This window comes from Canis lupus, chromosome 14 (genome assembly GCF_003254725.2).
Source record: "Canis lupus dingo isolate Sandy chromosome 14, ASM325472v2, whole genome shotgun sequence".
NCBI lineage: Eukaryota > Metazoa > Chordata > Mammalia > Carnivora > Canidae > Canis > Canis lupus.
The window spans coordinates 20,552,411-20,573,758 of NC_064256.1; the positions used below are offsets into that span (position 1 = coordinate 20,552,411).

Sequence of the window (21,348 nt, forward strand, 5' to 3'; positions counted from 1 at the left end):
TTGCAAATGACATATCAGATAAAGGGCTAGTTTCCAAGATCTATAAAGAACTTATTAAACTCAACACCAAAGAAACAAACAATCCAATCATGAAATGGGCAAAAGACATGAACAGAAATCTCACAGAAGAAGACATAGACATGGCCAACATGCACATGAGAAAATGCTCTGCATCACTTGCCATCAGGGAAATACAAATCAAAACCACAATGAGATACCACCTCACACCAGTGAGAATGGGAAAAATTAACAAGGCAGGAAACAACAAATGTTGGAGAGGATGTGGAGAAAAGGGAACCCTCTTACACTGTTGGTGGGAATGTGAACTGGTGCAGCCACTCTGGAAAACTGTGTGGAGGTTCCTTAAACAGTTAAAAATATACCTGCCCTACGACCCAGCAATTGCACTGTTGGGGATTTACCCCAAAGATACAAATGCAATGAAACGCCGGGACACCTGCACCCCGATGTTTCTAGCAGCAATGGCCACGATAGCCAAACTGTGGAAGGAGCCTCGGTGTCCAACGAAAGATGAATGGATAAAGAAGATGTGGTTTATGTATACAATGGAATATTACTCAGCTATTAGAAATGACAAATACCCACCATTTGCTTCAACGTGGATGGAACTGGAGGGTATTATGCTGAGTGAAGTAAGTCAATTGGAGAAGGACAAACATTATATGTTCTCATTCATTTGGGGAATATAAATAATAGTGAAAGGGAAAATAAGGGAAGGGAGAAGAAATGTGTGGGAAATATCAGAAAGGGAGACAGAACATAAAGACTGCTAACTCTGGGAAACGAACTAGGGGTGGTAGAAGGGGAGGAGGGTGGGGGGTGGGAGTGAATGGGTGATGGGCACTGGGTGTTATTCTGTATGTTAGTAAATTGAACACCAATAAAAAAAATAAATAAATAAAAAAATAAAAAAAAATAAAAAAAAAATATTCAATGTCAACAATTAGAAATAGCAAAAGTGTACAAAGGAGTCAATAAAGGAAAGTAGATTGCTTTTTATTTTTTTTAATTTTTATTTATTTATGATAGTCACAGAGAGAGAGAGAGGCAGAGACACAGGCAGAGGGAGAAGCAGGCTCCATGCACTGGGAGCCCGATGTGGGATTCGATCCCGGGTCTCCAGGATCGCGCCCTAGGCCGAAGGCAGGCGCCAAACCGCTGCGCCACCTAGGGATCCCAAAAGTAGATCGCTTTTAAAGGAACAAAAACCTGGTGGTTTTTCATGTCTCCATAATGTTTAATATTAAAAAAGAGTAGAATGAACTTAGGGAATATTGTGGAGAAAATTACCCAAGAATTCTACACTCTTTCAATGTTATTTTTAAGGTATGATCACAATGAAAAAATAGTCTCATGTATTTGAGTTCTTACAAAGCATACCAAAAGGTGCCCTGAACGAAAAATTTACTAGATATAGGACTATCAAGTGGATGGTGCAAAATACATGGGATGTTATTCATAAAAGAATTTCATTTTTGTTTTCCTGTGTCTCTTTAAATTATTCAGAGAATCTAGCTTCTCCCCTACTGTGGGAAGAAAACTCAGGTGGGTCCATATCTCCCTGGTAACTCTTAGGTAAGAAAAGTTATACAGTAACTGTAAGTGTCAAAAGTCATTCTCAGTTCAAAAGTTGGACATCCAGGGCGGATCTTTCAGACTTGACTTAAATTCTTCTTTCCCCTTGTTCAAGTCCACTGCAGACTGGAAGCATCCAGTTAGGGAAGGGATGCATACTCTGTTTGCTCACCCAACACTTAATCCCTTCTAACCCAGTTTACTAATGATGAGTTCCAAACCCATGCAGAGCTGGTGCATGGGAAAGGGAGAAGAGGTAAGAAGAGTCTGAAAGTTCTTTCTTTTAGGAACCAAGCTTGGCCACCTTCTGAATTTGGCAGATGTTTAAAGGACTCCATACAGATATGCACAGAGAAATAAAATAATTATAGTTCAGTGATTACAAAAACCAAATGCAGTGATCAAAATTGTTTTAGAAGGATCGTTTTCTTTCTTTCTTTTTTCTTTTCTTTTTTTTTTCTTTTTGGTGGAAATAAACACAAGATTAACAACCCCAGATTAGATTGTGAGGGGCAAATGGTAGGTAGGATAGGATAAACAAGGGGATGAGTACCTTATTTTCCCTGCCGTCCTACAAGGATACACCCTGGCCACCTATTCCGTCAGGCTGATTTCCTTGAACATGTGAGCGAGCTCACCGCTCTGAGACCCCAGTGCACTCTGAGGTGGATGCTCTCAGGTGGCTGGTGAAATTTTAAGTTTAGTTATTAACTTGCCCTTTTTCCTAACATAGCAGGTAGTCAATTAAAACTTTACCACTTGCACAGAAGATTCATAACATACCATGCACTGGCTGCAAGGACTCAATTTTTCCGGTGTGGGCTGGAGAAAGGACAGACTGCATAATTTGGTGGGTCTAACCTAAAATGAAAATGTAGGCCTTTTATTTTAAAAGTTACTAAGAATTTCAAGTTAGTGACAACAAAACATTAAACCAAATGTAGGGCCCTTCTAGGTGAGAGGTTCTGTGCAAAGCCAGCCATGATCAGAGTTTACTGACTGCGTTGCAATATGGCTCATATTTCTACATTTCTACTTAGAGGCCAAAAGGACCTCAACTTCTAAGTCATAATCATCTAAATACTGTTTATTAGTTGAAAAACTTTTATAGGTAACCATGGACAAAACATCAAAGACTAGATTGAGGTTATAGAACTGAATATAATAACCTTACAGCTTTGACAGTATAAATTGTAGCTGTCAGAAATGAGGTGTGTAGGTGGAAGAGGGAAATATCTTGGAGATAACCTCATTTCATAAAGCAAGTGGTGGAGATAAGGTAACAAATTCCTGGATAGAAAATTAGGTGCAGTAAAGTTTCAATATTCCAACAGAAGAATTAAAACATGATGAAAAGGGATCCCTGGGTGGCGCAGCGGTTTGGCGCCTGCCTTTGGCCCAGGGCGTGATCCTGGAGACCCGGGATCGAATCCCACGTCGGGCTCCCGGTGCATGGAGCCTGCTTCTCCCTCTGCCTGTGTCTCTGCCTCTCTCTCTCTCTCTGACTATCATAAATAAATAAAAATTTAAAAAAAAAAAAACATGATGAAAAGACCAAATATTGAAAGGAGGAAGGATAAGTATAAATAAACAAAAACTTAGCTTTTTTTATCAGAAAGTAAAGAATGCTATCTAAATTTAATAATAAATAGATAAATCCATTAGCTGGATTTATGGGAATAATTGCCAAAAGATCTGAAAACAAACACAGTTAAGAGAAGTGTCTTTGTAAATGTGTCTGTTCTAGGAAATTGTCAATCAAGTTTTTCTAAATTTCTGATTTTTTAAAACATGTGCCTTATTGTTTAACAAAAAATTATTTAATAAAAATAAGTTAATCTCAGAGCATGCTATGGTATAAATTTATTCAAAAAGACAGGTCTATGAAAATCATGTATATTCCCTTATTTTGGTTCCCAGCACCTGCTACTCATATGGGCAGCACTGTTTAAAGATATATAGCTGTTTGGTGGCAAAAGTTAACTTAATTACTTATTAAAAGGCATACTCTATGATTTTTTTAAAATCCAGTAATGTATACCCCACAAAGGTATGTCTAATGTAAAATGAGAAAGCTTAGAAAAACAGATGATACATCAGGGTATGCAAGCACCAAAGAAATGTAGGAAAGTCTTCAAGGAAAGATGATGGCATTGCCCTTCTTCCAAAATAAAAAATAAAAAATAAAAAGAAATTAAAATAATAAAAGGAGTATTTTCTTTTTTGCTTAGGTGTACGTTTTTTCTGTTACAATGATACTGAATTAAAATATCTATAAAGGGCACCAACTATGCCACTGAGGCTAAAACCGTGAAATATTTTAACTTTTTACTACAAATTTGATGAATTGCCACATCAAGCTAGGATGATTGAAGCCAACAAATAAAACCCAGACTTCTTATATGGCCTAAAAAGTCCAACATCATGCTTGTAACTTCACTTTTATGTTGTATCTTTCTTCCTGTTCCTTGAATGTGTCAAGCTTGTTCACCCATCTGGGCCTTCATTCTCACTGTTACCTCTGCTCAGAAAGCTTTTCTGCCTAATATTTCACAGCTACTGTCAGGTTAGAGGTCAGTTCCTTGGTAGCCAGCCCTCACGGTCATAATCATTACACCCATTTTATTTTCTTCATAATATTTGCAACTCTCTGAAATGGTCTTGTAACATATTTACTTGTGTGTTTATTTTCTCTCATCTCCAGTGTAAATGACTTGATAGTAGCGACATTGACCATAGTGTACACTGGTGTCTCTGTGTACCCACGCAGAATAGAAACAGTGTAAATATTTACAGAATCACTGAATGAGTTTTGAGATGAACACTTGATCACTGTTATTGAAGAGAGCTATTTCAAAGAATGGATAAAATGTTCAATATTGAGCTAGTTGGGACCAAAGGTGTCAGTGGCTTAAGGGAAAGTCAAAATCCCTGAAGAACACAGAAAACAGAGATTCCTCATGTTCATTCTTCTAACCTAGAGGAAGTTGAAAGAAGCTGGACAGAAAATAAGGCTGTCTTAAAGGGTTGAGGGGCACTGGGCTGGCCTGGTCCTCTACCTCACCACTGATCTCCCCACTAACACATAGGTTTTTTGGGAAATCAAGTCCATTTGGACAGGAAGGAGGCAGGGGTTAGTTTAGGGATATGGTGGGGGATGTGGATTCCCTGATTCTGGGAAGATAGAGAAGTGACAGTTTCTGTAGTGAAAGAGACATGCTCTCTGCTCCCACTCTTATGTACTTTTTGACCTGAGAGAAGTTGGGAACGTGGATGCTCTGGAGCATCCAGCTTTTGGGGGCCAACCCGGAGCCTGCAGGGAGGAGCAAAGCCCAGCAGATGGAGCCACAGTGATGACTGAGCACTGAAGATCAGCCAGTGTAACAAATGGGCACTTGAGGCAATTAAATTTTATTTGGAAGGGGGGCACTTGATGGGATGAGCACTGGGTGTTATGGTATATGTTGGCAAACTGAACTCCAATAAAAAAATTTTAAAAAAGAAAAAAAGGAAATTTTATTTGGAAAATAAGAAAGTGAACTTTCAGACTGAGACTGATGAAATTGATTCTATCTGTTGGGGAGTAAGGAAAGGATACTATCACAGAGTACGGGAGGACAGAATTTAATATTGACTGACACTGTGTCCTTCTGTAATCCTGGTTTGAACATTATCTTTTCCCTTGGGCCTGGCCTAGCCATTTCTTGTGGCCAGCTCTCACTCTTTCTGTTCAAATTCTTATCCTATATCCCCTCTTCATCCTATTCTTACTGTACCCAAATCTCTTCTTCTTTGCCCATAGACAGAATCTGAAAAGTCCTTGCTCTTTATCATCAGTATAAATTAAAATTTCTATCTCTTTTGCTACCATTCCAGACTATTTCTGGAGACCATCTTGCATAAATTAAAGGGTTCGTGAAGGGTTCTCTCTCATTAAAATTTACTTTACCCCATAAAGAATTTGCCCCTGAATGGAATAATTTATTCCCTAGAATGAAAATTGCTACAAATTTTCAGGAGGTATAGTGTAGAGTGTAAAGAAAACTATTGGAGAAATAGACCATATTTCTGCACAGAGAGATTCTTTATTGTAAGAATGTCAATTCTTCTTAAATTGATGTCTACACCAAAATAAGTTCCAGATGAATCAAGTGTCAAACATTTTTTAAATGTGTAAAAAACTAAATTATAATTAATCTGTATATCTATGCAACCTCTAAGAGGAGTAGGACAGTCTAATACTTTTTTAAAAAATGGGGAAAATTTGACTATTGAAAGTTGATGTCATTGTATTTAAGAAAAATCAAAATAAAGTGGTTAAAAATTTGTAGCAATTATGATAATATAGGCCTACATCCTAATTTAATGAAGGGTTCATATAAATGTAAACAAAGCAGAAAGGCTGTAATGTATAATGAATTAAAGAAGAAATGCCACTAGTTAATAATTACAGAGAAAGTGTTCAAACTCTAATAATCAAATGAATTTATATTTTTAAAAAAGAAGACCATTTTTTAACTTCCAAACTAGCAAAAAAATAAAAAAATATATATAACAACATACTTCTGAGTGAAATATCACTGCTACACATGAATATAACTTGTGACAATTATTCATCAAAATCTTTAAACACTTCACACATTTCAGCCTAATGACTCTATGTGGGGGGAATTTATGCCCAGGAAATAATCCTAAAATTTTTTTACAGATTTATTAATTGTAGCATTAATTACAAGATCAACATGTTGGGGAAAAAATCCTTATATTCAATAGTCAGGTAAACTGACTTATGATGGAGTATCATGTAGTTACTTTTAAATGTCATTTAAAGTAATTCTGTAATGGCACGCTTGGGTGGTTCAGTCGGTTAAGCATCTGCCTTCGGCTCAGCTCAGGATCCTGGGGTCCTGGGATCCCCACATCAGGCTCCCTTATCAGCAGGGAATCTGCTTCTCTCTCTCCCCCTGTCTTTCCCCAGCCCTCATGCTGTCTCATTCTCTCTCTCTCTCTCTCTCTCAAATAAATAAATAAGATCTTTTAAAAAATAAATAAATAAATTCTGTAACAACATGGAAATGTTGATGGTAGTAAACAAAAGTCAATGTTGGTCAATATAAATATTAAAATTTGTCTAAGCTAATTGGTAATTAGGGGCACAAACATTTGCACACAATGACCTATCACTATGCACCCACCAGATTGGCTAAAATTAAATAGGTCAAAAATACCAAACACAGATGAGAATGTGGCCCCACAAAAACCCTCATGCATGGCTTACAGAAATGTAAACTGGACCTGTTCGATACCATCTGATGAAGTTGAAGGTATGCATACCCAAAGATCTAATAATTCCACTCACAGGTATAGAACCCAGAGGAACCCCTGCACATGAACACCAGGGTACAAAGGATGTACAAAAATACTCATAGCAGCAGGGTTTGGAAGAGCCTGAAACTAGAAATGTCCATCACCAGTAGAATGGATAGATTGTAGATTACTTGTGCAGTGAGGCAGAACACAATAAAATGAACAAATGACAGCTTAAACATCACAATGTCGATTATTTTCACAAACATAATGTTGAATGAAGGAAGCAAGTCATAGAAGAATAGGTTTATTATTTCATTTATATAAAGTTCAAAAATAAATGAAACTAAATTATCTTGCTTAGAGATATATACAAAGGTGGTAAAACTATAAGAAATGCATAGTAGTCAGGAGAATTGTACCTTCAGAAGGATGCAGAAGTTGCGATGGGGAAGGAGAGTAGAAAAGTGGAGGGCCCCTCTGGCTCTGGGAGGTATGTGATTTCTTGACCTGGGATATGATTCTGCGAGTGATGGCTTTACAGTATTTTAAAAACTATCTCTCTCTTTACATATATATATATATATATATATACATATATATATGTATATATATATACACACATATATACATATATATAACTATATGTATATGTGTATATATGTACATATACATATAGTATATATAGTTATGTATATGTAATTATATGTAATTAGCTGAGTAGGAGAAGGATGCACCCCTACTGCAGGATGACTGGTGTCCTTATAAGAAGACAGCCATGTGAAAACACAGACACAGAGAGAAGGCCATGTGAAGACGGAGGCAGACCCTGCAGTGACACATCTATAAGCCAAGGAACACCAAGGTTTGCCAGCCATCACCAGAAGCTGGAGAGAGGCACCAGACAGTCTCTCTTTAAGCCCTTGGAGGAAGCCAACCCTGCAGACACTAATTTCAGACTTCCAGTCTCCAGAACCATGAATAAATTTCTGTTGTTTTAAGCAACCTAGATTGTGATACTTTGTTATAGCAGTACTAGAAAACTAACATTTTATATTTTCACATTAAGAGTATTTATTAAGCGTTAGCCTTCAGCTCAGGTCATGATCTCAGGGTCCTAGGATTGGATTCTGGTAGGGCTCCCTGCTCAGTGGGGTCTCCACTTTTCCCTCTCCGTCTATTCCTCCCCAGTTTCATTCTCTCTCTCTCTCAAACAAAATCTTTTTTTAAAAAAAGAATATTTGGTGTGCCTGGGTGGTTCAGTCGGTTAAAGGTCTGCCTTTGGTTCAGGCCATGATCCCAGGCTTGGTGTGGAGCCTGTACTCCCTCTCCATCTGTCTGCCACTCCCCCTGCTTGTGCTCTCTCTCTAACAAATAAATAAAACCTTTTTAAAAATTAAAAAAGTGGCAGCCCGGGTGGCTCAGCGGTTTAGCTCCGCCTTCAGCCCAGGGTGTGACCTCGGAGTCCCGGGATCGAGTCCCATGGCGGGCTCCCTACGTGGAGCCTGCTTCTCCCTCTGCCTGTGTCTCTGCCTCTCTCTCTCTCTCTCTGCCTCTCATGAATAAATAAGTAAAAAAAATAAAATAAAATAAAAAGTAAAAATAAAAAGTAAAAAAGTAAAAAAGCATATTTGTTAAAGATTTCCAAGAATTTACATTTGAGGTCACTAATTTCTTGAATAAATCACAAAATCTAAAATAAAAAAAACTCCTCGAATCATCCTACTTTATATGTTCTCTGGAAAAGTTACACTCAGAGATACAATTCAAATATAAAAAAATAAAGATCTATTCAGAAAAGAGAACTATGCAGCACATCTAGTTGTACCAACAGGTCAAGGATCAATTGTAAATGTCTAAGTACATTAAAAAATAAAGGATGTGGTTGTTCCAAGCTGGCCTGTAAAATTTTCATCCTGACCCTTTGATTCCTTTCCTTACTGGAAATTCTCCAGTGTCTGAAGTGACCCTGCATTTGGCTTCTGGGAAGCCATTCTTATTCATTCCATTTCCCTACAGAGCAAAGAAGGGCTGACCTGAAAAGACACCTGACCCAGAACTTCTCCGGGGTGGAATACTGATGAACACAGATGGCTCCGTGTGAGACCATCTTTGGTTAGAATTCTGCTTTCTGCAAGTTGAGAGAATAGACAGCCTCGGAGTTTATAGAGCAAAGTGCTCGCAGAAACCTCACTGGGGGGTTGATTTTGTATAGGAGCCTGAGCATGTTTGTGGGAGTATTGCCTTTCTCAAATAAGTTCCACCTGACCACAGGATGCCATTAAAAAGGGGGTAGGGGAACAATAAATGGAAAACAGATTTTTAAAAAATTAACAAAATGCAATGTGATTTCTCTAGTCCTTTCAAGTTTTCAAATACCAAAAGAGAGCAAAGTACAGAAAAGATTTCTTCTAGAAAAGTCTAGTACTACTGTACTATGAAGTAAAACGGTATAGTGATAAGAGATTTGGAAGCCAGCCTGTCTGGTGTTAAACCTCCGTTCTATCGCTTCTTAGCTTGATGTAGTTATTACCCTCCTAAGTACATATTTTTTCATCTGTAAAATTAAGGTAAAAATTGCACGTATTGCAAAGGGTTGCTAGGAAGATTCGATGAGACAATACATGAGAAGCATTTAGCTCAGAATGTTGCAAATGGTAAGTGCTTAATAAATATTAGTTGCTGAAATAACAATCATCATAATAAAAAATCTTGCTAGAATTATACTTGAAGTAGCTATAGAAGTTTTCAGTAGAATTGATTATAGAGTAGGCCCCCTAGGGGTCGACGCATTCACCCCATTAAATTAGGCAGAGAAGGAAAATTTCAGCTTCTTAAGTTGACCACTCTAGTACTTAACATGCTCTATCAGAAAAATAAAATTCACTTCAACTTCCCAGTGCGTTAAACAAGTGGATCTGGTTAAATAATTTCTGCGGAGCTTTCCAAACAGCACAAATTTGTATTTCTAACAATGATTATCAGCCATAAATCAAATATGTCTCTAAGTTATTCTCTTTCTTTCAATGAGTATTTCTGTTATACTGGCTTCTACCCCTTTCCAAGCAAAATATGACCTATAGGCTAGTTTGGTGGTCACAGTGTGTGTGTTTCTCTTTTTCCCCCAGTTGTACTCCAAGGGAGCCTTAGACTTGGGTGGCTCTAGTACCAGCTGTTTGCAGTCAGCACTGGGCAATTTCCATGATACTAAGGTTTGCTTGGACCAAACTTTCAGGTTTCCCAGCTTTGAAAGAGAAAAAAAAACAAAAAACAAACATGATTTCGTGAAACATTCAAAGAAATTGATGACATTTAAAGCCACTTGTAGGAGCTCCCAAGGTTACAATATCACCTTTATTTTCAATGATATTTGCTATTTATTCAATAAAAGCTATTTAGTGATAGGGATCACTTTGTGCTTCCCAGTTCACCTGGGGGTAAGAACAAAATCTCAACAGAGTGCTCCAGCTCTCCCTCCAAAATCTTCCTCTGTTGTCCCCCCACACCTACCCAACCCTGGTGCACTTGCTGCTTGTCCAGGAGATGGCACTGTTGTTTCGAACGCCTGACTTCCCTGGGGGCCAACAAAGAACCCTGAAAAGCAGGGCTTATGTAAGGCAGTCAGAGGGTTAGAAGGGAAGCAAAAAAATAATAATAAAATAAAGTAAATAAAATAAAATAAAATAAAATAAAATAAAATAAAATAAAATAAAGGGAAGCAGCCAGGAAGGAAATGTCTTGAACCTTGGGAATAAGGGCAACATACGTTTACTCGGTAATTATCTTCCTCAATCTCTCTAGGGGCCAATGTGAACATGAAGACCAACAACCAGGATGAGGAGACGCCCTTGCACACAGCTGCCCACTTCGGCCTCCCGGAGCTGGTGGCCTTCTACGTGGAGCATGGGGCCATCGTGGACAGCGTGAACGCCCACATGGAGACTCCGCTGGCTATCGCAACCTACTGGGCCCTCCGCTTTAAGGAGCAGGAGTACAGCAGAGACCACCACCTCATCTGCCGCATGCTGCTGGACTACAAGGCCGAGGTTAACGCCAGGGATGATGACTTCAAATCTCCGCTGCACAAGGCAGCCTGGAACTGTGACCACGTGCTCATGCACATGATGCTGGAGGCCGGCGCCGAAGCCAACCTCATGGACATCAACGGCTGTGCTGCCATCCAGTATGTGCTGAAGGTCACCTCTGTGCGCCCGGCCGCGCAGCCCGAGATCTGCTATCAGCTGCTCTTGAACCACGGGGCTGCTCGCATATACCCTCCACAGTTCCACAAGGTGAGCTTATGTCCAAGGGTGCCACGTACAGAGCCAGGTGCTCAGCTGGGTCCCCCGAGACTCCAAGGATGACTTGATCTCAACTCTCCTGGTAACTCAAGCTTATCTGAGCCTAACTCCCTTTGATTCTCCAACTGACCTTGCATTTACACACACAACCCTGGCTGCTTTGTCTTGGTCCTGTTTGTTTGAAATCTGGGGCCAAGAGGTAAAAAGGAGAACAAGAGTGGCAGGTAATTCTCCATTCCTTGTGTGAGCACCAGTGACCTGGTAGCAGCTTCTGCCGGACTGAGGTGAGAAAGATGGGAAAGCCACATTAAGTCTACTGAAGAGGCCAGTGGTGTCAGACAGGCAAATACTTGCCATCCTTCAGCAGAGCGCATTTTAAATGGCATATGGAATTGTTCTTGCTTTAAATTTTTATCTCCGCACTGTCTCTTATAATTCATTCATTCCAGACTTAGCCAAGTTATCCATGCCAGGAATAAAGAATCATGGACTTCGGGGCCAAACAAATGTGGGTCTTGCCACTGACCTAAGAATTTGACTTTGAATACATAACATAAGCCTCTTGAGCCTCAGATTCTTCCCCTGTGAAATGGGTACACTCTGCCCTTATTACCTCAGTAATCATGTGCAGACATGGTCCTACATCAGAAGGATATTAATCTTACTAGTAACACACAGATATACTCAGAGCCCAGAGGATGGTGCAAATCTTTCTTTACTCTTTCTCTTGAGTCACTGTCAGCCCTTGCAGCGTGTCTGCCCCAGCCCCATCCCACATCTGCAAGTACCTCTTCCTTGGTCTACGTCCATCTTCTTTCCACACCTATGTCGCATTAGTCTGGCCATCTTCATAGTGCAACTTCTAGAAGACAATTGATCTCTTTCTAACACAGCTCACTCCACAAAGCATATTTTTGTGTGTATTTATGTTCTAAGGCCACCTTCTTTCCAGAGAAAAGGATGGAGAGGGATGAAGGGCATGGAGATTCCAGAGAAACATACCTGCCTCACTTTATCTGTGAATAATAATAGCCTCTTCATAAGTCTGCTTTGAGAATGAACCAAGATAATACTTGAAAAGTGGTGGCACTGTGCCTGGTCCGTGGCAACCATAGAGAAGTGGCAGCTGTCACTATTGCTATTATTACATATTTGTAGATGAGTTAAATTGGTGCCTGAGCCTGCTTTAGCCACAGGGGCTTCTCCAACCAGAAGAAACAATGTGTGAGACTGCCCAGAGACTAAATATGGTGTTTTAGTCTGAAACTCACTGCTGGCTGGCTGTGGATGAAACAGGTCTCAGTGAAAGTAATTAGAATACCCTTTCCTCATTCCCCTTTGAGAGGAAGATTTAGGAGAATGGGCCTTCCTGTGGGGTTTCTGCTCACCAGAGAGAAGTCTTACAAATGTAAAGGTCCCCAGGTCCTCTTCACAGAAGCAGTCCTCTGAGAGGTGACAGCAAGGAGGATTAGGAGCAGAGACTTAGCGATGAATCCTGACTTGGCCATTTATGTGCTATATGATTTCTGAATAAGTCCCTTATTTCTCAGATCTCAATTTCCTCATCTAAACAATGAAGGTAAAAAGATCAGCTTTTCCAAAATGTTTCAGAAATAGGTGGGTAAGATATGTCAATCATCCAGCCCAGTAGTGGCGCTCAACAAAATTGTCTCCTTCCATCATCCTCCTCTCAAAATGAAAGCCTGGTCTATTGTAGCAATCCACCCTATTGGCCTTACTTCAGTGGCTCTGCTCGCCTGTAAACTAGGTGTACGATTGTGTGTTCCAAGGACATTATCCAGAGTTAGTGTGTTCTCATTCAGTCCGCTTTCACTTCTCTGAGTTCCACCAGTTTGGCCATATGCTAAAGAGATTTAGGTTAGAATTGGCTACTGGTTGATGGCTGGTATTATAAACATTTTTGTTGCTACCCAGCAGGCAGTGTGAGAGAACTGGCCTCCTTCCAAAGGAAAAGTAAAGAAAAACTCTTCAATTTACTATGCAGATGCTTCAAAGTGATTTAGCACAACTCCTCCACAGCCCGACTTTCCAAAGAGAAAGTCATCTTTACGACAAGTAAATGACTGACTCATTTATCCAGAAGATAAAGTGATTTGTTCTCTTGTGGATGGGGAATTCAGTTTCCTTATTTACAAGGAACAAGGTCAGAGCTGAAGATGCTGTCTTCCAAATACAAAGCAAATTTGTAGAGGGTTTATTTCACTGAAAACCAATGTATAAATTACATAAGGGGGGGGGGGGAAGAATTATAGGGTCTGCAATTGCTTTCCAGGGTACAAAAGGACATTTGGTTTTTTTTCTTTCAGCATAATTCAGAAGGAAGTGACACCCTGGGGAGCCAAGATTGGGTTTTCTTGTAGGGCAAGAAAGACATTTTTCTAGGGGAGGGAAAGGTATGTAAGGGTTTGGGGGAAGTAAGGATGATTTCTGCTGTTGAACAATGCTGCAAATGAAGCCCAGAATACAAGTGGTCTCTCTGACCATTAAGTACCTTTCTGTACACAGATATATCAATATAAAGGAGCAGAGGTAGCCTAAGAATTTCTCTGTTGAAGTGGCTTGCAGAGGTGGCACTTGTCTTGGAAAAGTGGTGGAGAGATTTATCCTGAATCTGTTTTTTAATTTATGCCTTCAGGGGTCAGATGATGAAGGGAAGTGTCTAAAGGTCTCTCCGGTGACCACCGCTGTAGAAAGAAATCTTTATCCTACTGTTCTTCCATGAAGAGAGAATAGAGACAGCAGAGACTCACAGAAAATGAAGTTTATTGGGTATCTTCCGTCTTCCAGGCTCCCAGAGAAGCCAGCAGAAGCTTCTCCCTCAGAGTCCACTGACATCTTTTCTCACTTGATGGTCAAGGTTCCTGGTAGTCAGGGTAGAGTGATGATTTGAAGTTTGACGCCTCTTGAGGATCTTTTTTGTGTTGTTGCCTATTACAATAATTTTTGAGGCCTGGAGACAATGGGTCCAACTGTCTTAGTTCTGGAAGATGCCTGACGTGCCAGTGAACAGACCTGGGAGGCTGTCGGGCTCCTAACGAAGCCTTTCCTGCCGTGAGAACCATCTTCTGTCAGCAGAAAACATAGTGGTCAGTGTCAGCAAAACCTAATGACAGCAGTGAGAGCTTTGAACTTTGTGCATCTAAAGACTGCGGGTTAAGAACTACTTAAGTTTTCCTCCAGCCGAATAAAAGGTAACAAGTTATCTCCCTGTGATCTATGGGAGTGTGCCAGGTGCAAATGAAGGCACCAGATGCGTGAAGTAGGCTCCTGAACTATGAATGGATGGACTTCCTGTGTCCATAACTTAGTTTGAACTATTTCTGAATGGGAACTGAGACTAATGTTGCCAAATAAAATACAAGTGCTCGGTTAAATACGAACTTTAGATATATAAGAAGTAATTTTTTATAATAAGTAATTTTTAATATAAATATGTCCCACACAATATTTGGGACATGGTTACACTAAAGATTCTGTGTTGTGTATCTGAAATTCAATTTTAATCTGGCAGTTTATATTATTAATATTTGTTAAATCTGGAAACCTTAGTTGGGAATTAGGTAATGTGTTGCAAGAGGAGGGTAATTTTTAACTATATCTCTTCACTGATCAAGGTGTTGGCAAGAAGGAGAAAGTAAGGAATACCTGGGGACCAATTATCTTTGTTGGGTATGTGAGCATATTGTCCTTAAATATAACCAGTGTGGCTTCCATGAAGAGTGAGTGTGGCCAGGGAATTAATGTAGAGCTGAGGCCAGTTTTCTGAGTGCACATTTAAACCTTGTGCAGAGCCTTGCTATAAGCTTTCTGATTTCTCCACACCTTTTTATGTATAATTCCATTATATACATGTTGTTGATACAAGCCTTGGATTAATTTCAGCTATCATCTCTGTACTAGCAACTCTTAAATTTAAATTTCTATTTTGGATTATCAACTGAGAATGTACTTTTCACCACAGATCATCCTTTCAGAAAGGATTAGCTAGAGGGTTTTAGAGAAGGATGTAGATGGAGTTCCCAATGGTTGCTATTTTTATATTACCAGCAACATCTTTACATTCGAAAGAGAATTCTTTTGAAATTTCAACAAAACTCAGCCTAAAGTAATTATGGTTAAGAGCGCTTCTTGTTTCAGAATATCTGTGCAATGAGATTTGTGTCCTTAAACTACTAATTTCATTGGCCATTATCTAAGATTAAAAGAAGGTAATCAGAATATATTTGAAAGAGCACTAAACTCAGAGTAAGAAGACATGAGGTTAAGTCCTCATGCCTCCTCTTACGGTGTGCCTCTCTGGTTTCAATTTTCCCATCTCCAAATTAGAGGAGGTGGGGAGGTTAGCAATTTTTAGGGTCTCTTGCAACTCTAACATTTTATGATACCGTGGCAGTAGTTTGTAACTAGTATACAAATTAATGAGTCAGCCTCAGATTTTGTCTGTCTCTTTTACTTGGAGCTAACCTATCTGTCATCCTCATCCTAGCTCTAGAGAACAGAGCAGCCCCATTTGCCTTAATTTTCTAAGACCTAAGTGCTGAAAAATTCCCACCCTGACAGCCACACAGCGAGTTGGAAGCCCTTCTGGCTATACTTTCTGTAGACACAAAAATGATGACTCTTCAGAGGTCCTTTAGCGATGGGTCTCTGGCTCCAACCTACTTCTTTACCTTCTTATGGGTTGATGATATAGGATTGCTCTTTATTTGGTTTCGGCCTGCCTGACAAAACCATGGTCAGCAGCTCAACTTTGTGCACTGCACCCAGAATGTGTAGTTGAATGTTTCCCCTGCATTAAGCAACTATTTATGTTGCGCTCATTTGGACCCAATCACCTTCACTGATTTAGAGCTTCAGATACAGTTAGTCTGTGATGGCTTATGATGGTGCTTACATATGGGCCAACTGGAAGCAGCTGATTGCTGGGAATTGACTCACAATGCCTTATTTCAGGAACTGTACAAGCTGATTATTAAGTGCAGCCATTACTGAAAATTAAGTCACATAAACTTACAACAAATAAAGTATACTAAAAACAAAGATAATAGGTATTTAAAACACTATTTTAAAATTATTTTCATTATATCTCTTAATTATTTTACTCTACACACCTATACTCTTGATGTTATATGCATCTTTTATACCCCTGTGGTGGAAACATTCTGTAATGATTTGTTACTGCACATCCCTTCCCAACCATGCAGTGACCCCAGGTTAGTAGTTATGAATAGGCTGTGATGGTAGTATTTACGCCACAGAAATCAGCAAATGCTACCAATCAGACTTTAATTTATTTCTTTGATGATGTCTAGACCTAAGAAATTAATGGAAAGGATGTTACTAATACAGATTAAACTTAAAAATAGGTAGTCAGTGTCTGGAGCTCTGACATTGTGAATAGCACCAAAAAATGCAGAAATACGATTCCAGGATTCAAAAGCTATTATATATTTCAAAAAAAGTTACTCATGTCATTGATGAATGAGTGAAGTTCTAAAATAGGTCTTCATTGTTTCATATTTGTGAAACAATTATTCTTTCATGTAATAAAAATATCAACCAACATTCATATAACAACTACATGTGTTCTTCAATTGCAGACATTGATTTTGGCTATGAATGCAATTCAATATCCATGCAAAATTGATACAAAATCAGTGAAAGCATTCTGTGAGAACCAATTAACTATATAAAATAGGAAATGAGGAGTACTGAGTATTTTATTATTCATAAATTGTGGGCTGCACATTCTTTATATTAGCAAAAATTTGTGTTGCATTTATGAACATATACACGCAGTGTTTTCTTTTCCAGAAAGCCTCTTATGGAACATTTTTTTGCACGCCATTGACTCTAACCTCTATTTCAATAAAGCTCCCTTATCTTAAGGCCCTCTGGCTGGCCTGTCTCCTGGGGCTGACACAGTTCTCTACTGAGGCCATGTCTCCTGATTTGAAACTATGCTCCAATAAATTCTTATAAATCTTTCTTTCCTGATATCCCCACTCTCATGACTGCTTCATCTCACCATATTTTGTTGTTTCTGATTCCCATTGGATCTGGGCCATTGGAGCCAGGTTTTGATGTGTTATATTAGAGAATTGCTGCCATCTCCTTAGTCTCATGCATTTCTAAGAGAAGTTCTGCTAAAATTGTTCCACCAACCTCTGTCCCCAACCTTATCTTATTCCGCTTAACCTACTGATGAGTTGGGTGGAAGAATTGAACTGGTTGCTTAACTGTGGGCCTAGAGAAGAACTGAGTTCTTGGTTCTTTTATGTGGTAAGCGTCCAAGAACAAGCTCTTTACATCAGGCAGAGGTCCATAGTTTGGGGATGCAAATTTAATCTTGGAGTGGAGTGCTGGGAAGCTTGATGTAGTCCCATAATTCAACATATTATATGTAATCAGTTTTGTTAGTAATAAAAATGGCATTCTGATCTCAGATTGTCATCTTCATCTCGTTTTTCAATAGTTTCTAGACTCAGGAAAGCAAGTTATTTATTGGGTCTCTAAAACCCTGTATGCTATGACACCAAGGTCTTAAAGATGAGGGTAGGTCAGCCCTAGTTACAGCTGTGCATCCAGCCTGTCAACCTCAGTCTGATCTCTCCTTGTTGGAACCCATCCAACCCTTGGTAAACTAGACTTCTAATCAGATCTGGTGGTATCTAGTCTTCCTCTCTCTAATCTTAATGGCTCTGGTGCTAGCCCGGCTTCCAATGCTCTCCTCACTTGATGTTTTTCACTCTGAAAGGCCTGGTTTACTTTTGACTTTTGGAGTCACACAGACCTGAGTTTTAATCCTAGCTCAGTCACTTACTAGCTAAATAACCTAGAGTTTAAATGTTCTTGGTCTTAAATTTTACATCTGTGAAATGGGTATAAGGGCTGACCTTGTAGGATTGTTTGAAGATTGAGCAAGGCAAATATGCAATGATTTAACATAGTCCCTGACATGTAATAAGTACTTAAAAAAAAATGGTGGCTGTAACTTTTTTTTTTCCTTTTTCTTCTCTCCTGCGTGTTTGGATTCCTCGGGCTTTAGACCATGGTCCTCTACCATTTCCATTTATTCTCATTTAGAGTATTATGGAGCCGTGTGGATTTAATTCTTTAATAGTGCACAAATCTCCACCTTCATCTTGGCCTTCCCAGTGGAGTGTTATCATGCACATTTTTAACGGACATTAAGACATTGTATATGACATATCCTCCTGCCCACACGATCTGACCATCCCCAAATTAGCATGTCCTTCCAATTTCCTCATTTCCTGTCAGTGGCACCCCCATATGTCCATGTTCTCAGGCTTAAAAGTTGTGTCCTTTACTCGTCATATCTGGTTAGTCATTAAGCCCTGCTTATTCTTTCTCAGAGTCTCGGTTACCATTCCTTCTCTGGACTGCCAGTTATGCCAGCTGAGAAGCCATTTGGTGTACTCCCATTCAGCTGCCTCACACTACTCTGTGGCCTTAATATCCTTGTTTTCTCCTTTGTGCTTTTGCTCATGATACTCAGGAGACATTGATGATCTTTAAGCCAGCCTCTTATTATTTACTGACTTACATTGCTCTCTCTTTGAGATATGTACGTCTTTTCTCTTCAACTAGGTTGTAAACTCCTTGAAGACAAAAACCAGGTCGTAAACTTCTCAGAATTACTGTCATAGTGCTAAGCACAGTGCTCAATAAAGACCTCCTAATGGAATGGATCGATTGAATACAACCCTTTCTTGTTAAGAAAATGTAATAGCCTCCTATTAAATGTTCAGTCTGAAGCTCTTTGGACTGGCATGGCAGGTTGGACTGTCAGCTGGCTCCATCTTAACACGCTCTTAATATTAGCTCTTTCCTGATGTGGGTCCTTCATTTAGGTGACCACACACACACACACACACACACGTGCACATGTGTGTGCAAGTGCTTAACTGTGCATTAAAATGATAATCTTTTTAAAGATTTTATTTAGTTATTCATGAAAGACACACAGAAACATAAGGCAGAGGGAGAAGCAGGCTCCCCACAGGGAGCCTGATGCAGGACTCAATCCTGGGACCCTGAGATCACGACCTGAGCTCAACCACTGAGCCACCCAAGTACCCCAAAATGATAAACTTTCTGTCTCAGTTTTGCCTGGGGCCTCAAGACAATAGGTTCTTAGCAGCCCACACTGAAAAATGCAATGCTGGATGACTTATGGTGGACTTGTAAAGGAGATGGGGAAAACCAATGTGTGACGTTTGCCCAGCTACAATAGGCTGAGGCTGACAAGGACTGGGAAGTCAGGAAGAACTTCTCTTTGGAGAAAGTTGTTTCAGTGCAAAAGGATGTCTCCCTCCCAATGACAGCAATGAGTGGCTTTCTCCTCATCTCCCATCCAGCAAGGGATCTTGAAGAGGACTCCAGAGAGAGCTTGATACATGTTTTCTAGAGTCCCAAGGGAAGAATGGAACTGACATGTACCTCATGATGGGAAAATTCAAAATCAAGAGTACTTTTGCTGTGGGTTCCCTGTGGACTAGTTGTGGGGCACATTGCAGAACCAGCTGGATCCCTTTGAAATGAAAACAGGTCACACTCAAAGGGCTTCTGGGGATAGGATCAGATTGGCAGAAAGAAGCTAGAGGTGTTCCTGTGGATACAGAGAAGCTGGTGGGGAGGGGTGAGGGTTGTAAGGACAGGATGTACCTTTCATTGGACTCCTGCCTTCTTTGTTAGCACTTCTTTTCAACTAGCTTCTAAATGTTGAAGGAAGTGTGTGATTTTATTCATCCTCCCATCGATCTCAAGACTGGCAGGTGTTTGAAAACTCAAAGGCATGAGGCTTTGCAAAAGCATTTCAGGGCTTCAGGTAGCCTAACAGGACCGTAAGTTCCCAACGACTCTGTGAGAATGAATGAATCATAGATGTACATTGAACAAATAAAGCTGTGTGCTTCCTCTACAGGTGATACAGGCTTGCCATTCTTATCCCAAAGCAATCGAAGTTGTAGTCAATGCCTATGAACACATCAAGTGGAATGTAAAGTGGAAAAGAGCTATCCCTGATGATGACCTGGAGGTAAAGAATCCATTCACTTTCTGTGCTTTTCACTGTAAAATAGTTTGAGACTGCAATAGAAGTACAGAAAGTTCTATTTAAAAACTAGTCTTGAGAATGCTTTCAAGACCTACTCAAATGCAATAAGGCAAATGGTTATAAAATGCATTTTAACTGTGTCATCAGGCCAGGGCTCCTGGGTGGCTCAGTTGGTTAAGGGTCTGACCTCAGCTCAGGTCATGATCTCAGGATCCTGGAATCAAGCCCCAAGTCAGGCTCCCTGCTCAGCAAGGAGTCTGCTTCTTCCTCTCCCTCCCTCTGTGTGCACTCTTTCTCTCTCTCTCAAACACGTAAAATCTTTTTAAAAAAAACACAGGTGTAAAAATAAATAGATGCATCAAGTATGTAACATTTGGAAATGTCTTGAGGATTTCTCCATTTAAAAAGAAAGTTGAACATTTGTATAAAGGTGACAGGTTTACTTTCTCCTCAATAATTTAGATAATTTAATAATAATAATATTTGAGTTGCTTCTATAATATTTTACCAGAAGATTAGTCTTTCATGTAGATTATTTCATTCACTTTTTAAAAAAATATTTGTTTATTTTAAAGAGACAGAGACAAGAGAATGAGCAGGAAGGACAGAGGGAGAGGGAGAGAGGTTCTCAAGCAAACACCACACTGAGCACAGAGCTCCATGTGGGGCTTGATCTCAGGACCCTGAGATCATAACCTGAGCCTAAACCAAGAGTCAGACACTTACCTGACTGTACCATTCATGTGCCCATGTTTCATTGACTTGTAGTTATCTTGTAGCCTTTAAGTAGGCAGGAACCATATTAAAAATCTTTAATGAGTCATGCAGAAAGCCATTGACAAAGCTAAGTTCTCACTCTGCAAATGGACTTTGCTGCCTTTGTAAATCAGTCCTCCCACCAAGCCTGTTGTTCTTGGTTTTAGCAGTCACAGGCTGTCTCCAACGGGTGGACAAGTACGAGGCCCAGAGTACAAAGCTCATTGCTTTGATTGCTTAGATACAATCCTACTCTGCTACTTTTGAACTATCTTACCCTGAAAAAGT

The 21,348-nt window shown here is 39.7% G+C and overlaps 1 protein-coding gene and 1 long non-coding RNA gene across 3 annotated transcripts in view; one reads left to right on the forward strand and one right to left on the reverse strand.

The window, feature by feature from the left end:
• The window catches only part of ASB4 (ankyrin repeat and SOCS box containing 4), a 66,514-nt gene that overhangs the window by 42,314 nt on the left and 2,852 nt on the right, over window positions 1–21,348 (forward strand). The window contains exons 3-5 of one of the 2 annotated variants that reach the window (XR_007402003.1): window positions 10,705–11,195; window positions 13,861–14,416; window positions 20,173–20,286. Coding sequence is in view for 1 of the 2 variants with exons in the window: in XM_035698494.2 (XP_035554387.2) it covers window positions 10,705–11,195; window positions 20,173–20,286 (605 nt within the window). In the remaining variant the exon portion in view is untranslated. The remainder of the gene's footprint in view (window positions 1–10,704; window positions 11,196–13,860; window positions 14,417–20,172; window positions 20,287–21,348) is intronic. The other variant, XM_035698494.2, reaches the window with a different exon arrangement.
• LOC112674896 (uncharacterized) lies at window positions 11,902–12,833 on the reverse strand. Its single transcript, XR_003145655.3, has 2 exons — window positions 12,207–12,833; window positions 11,902–12,066 (listed from the first exon to the last, which is right to left on the reverse strand). It is a non-coding gene; the product is annotated as an uncharacterized LOC112674896 (long non-coding RNA).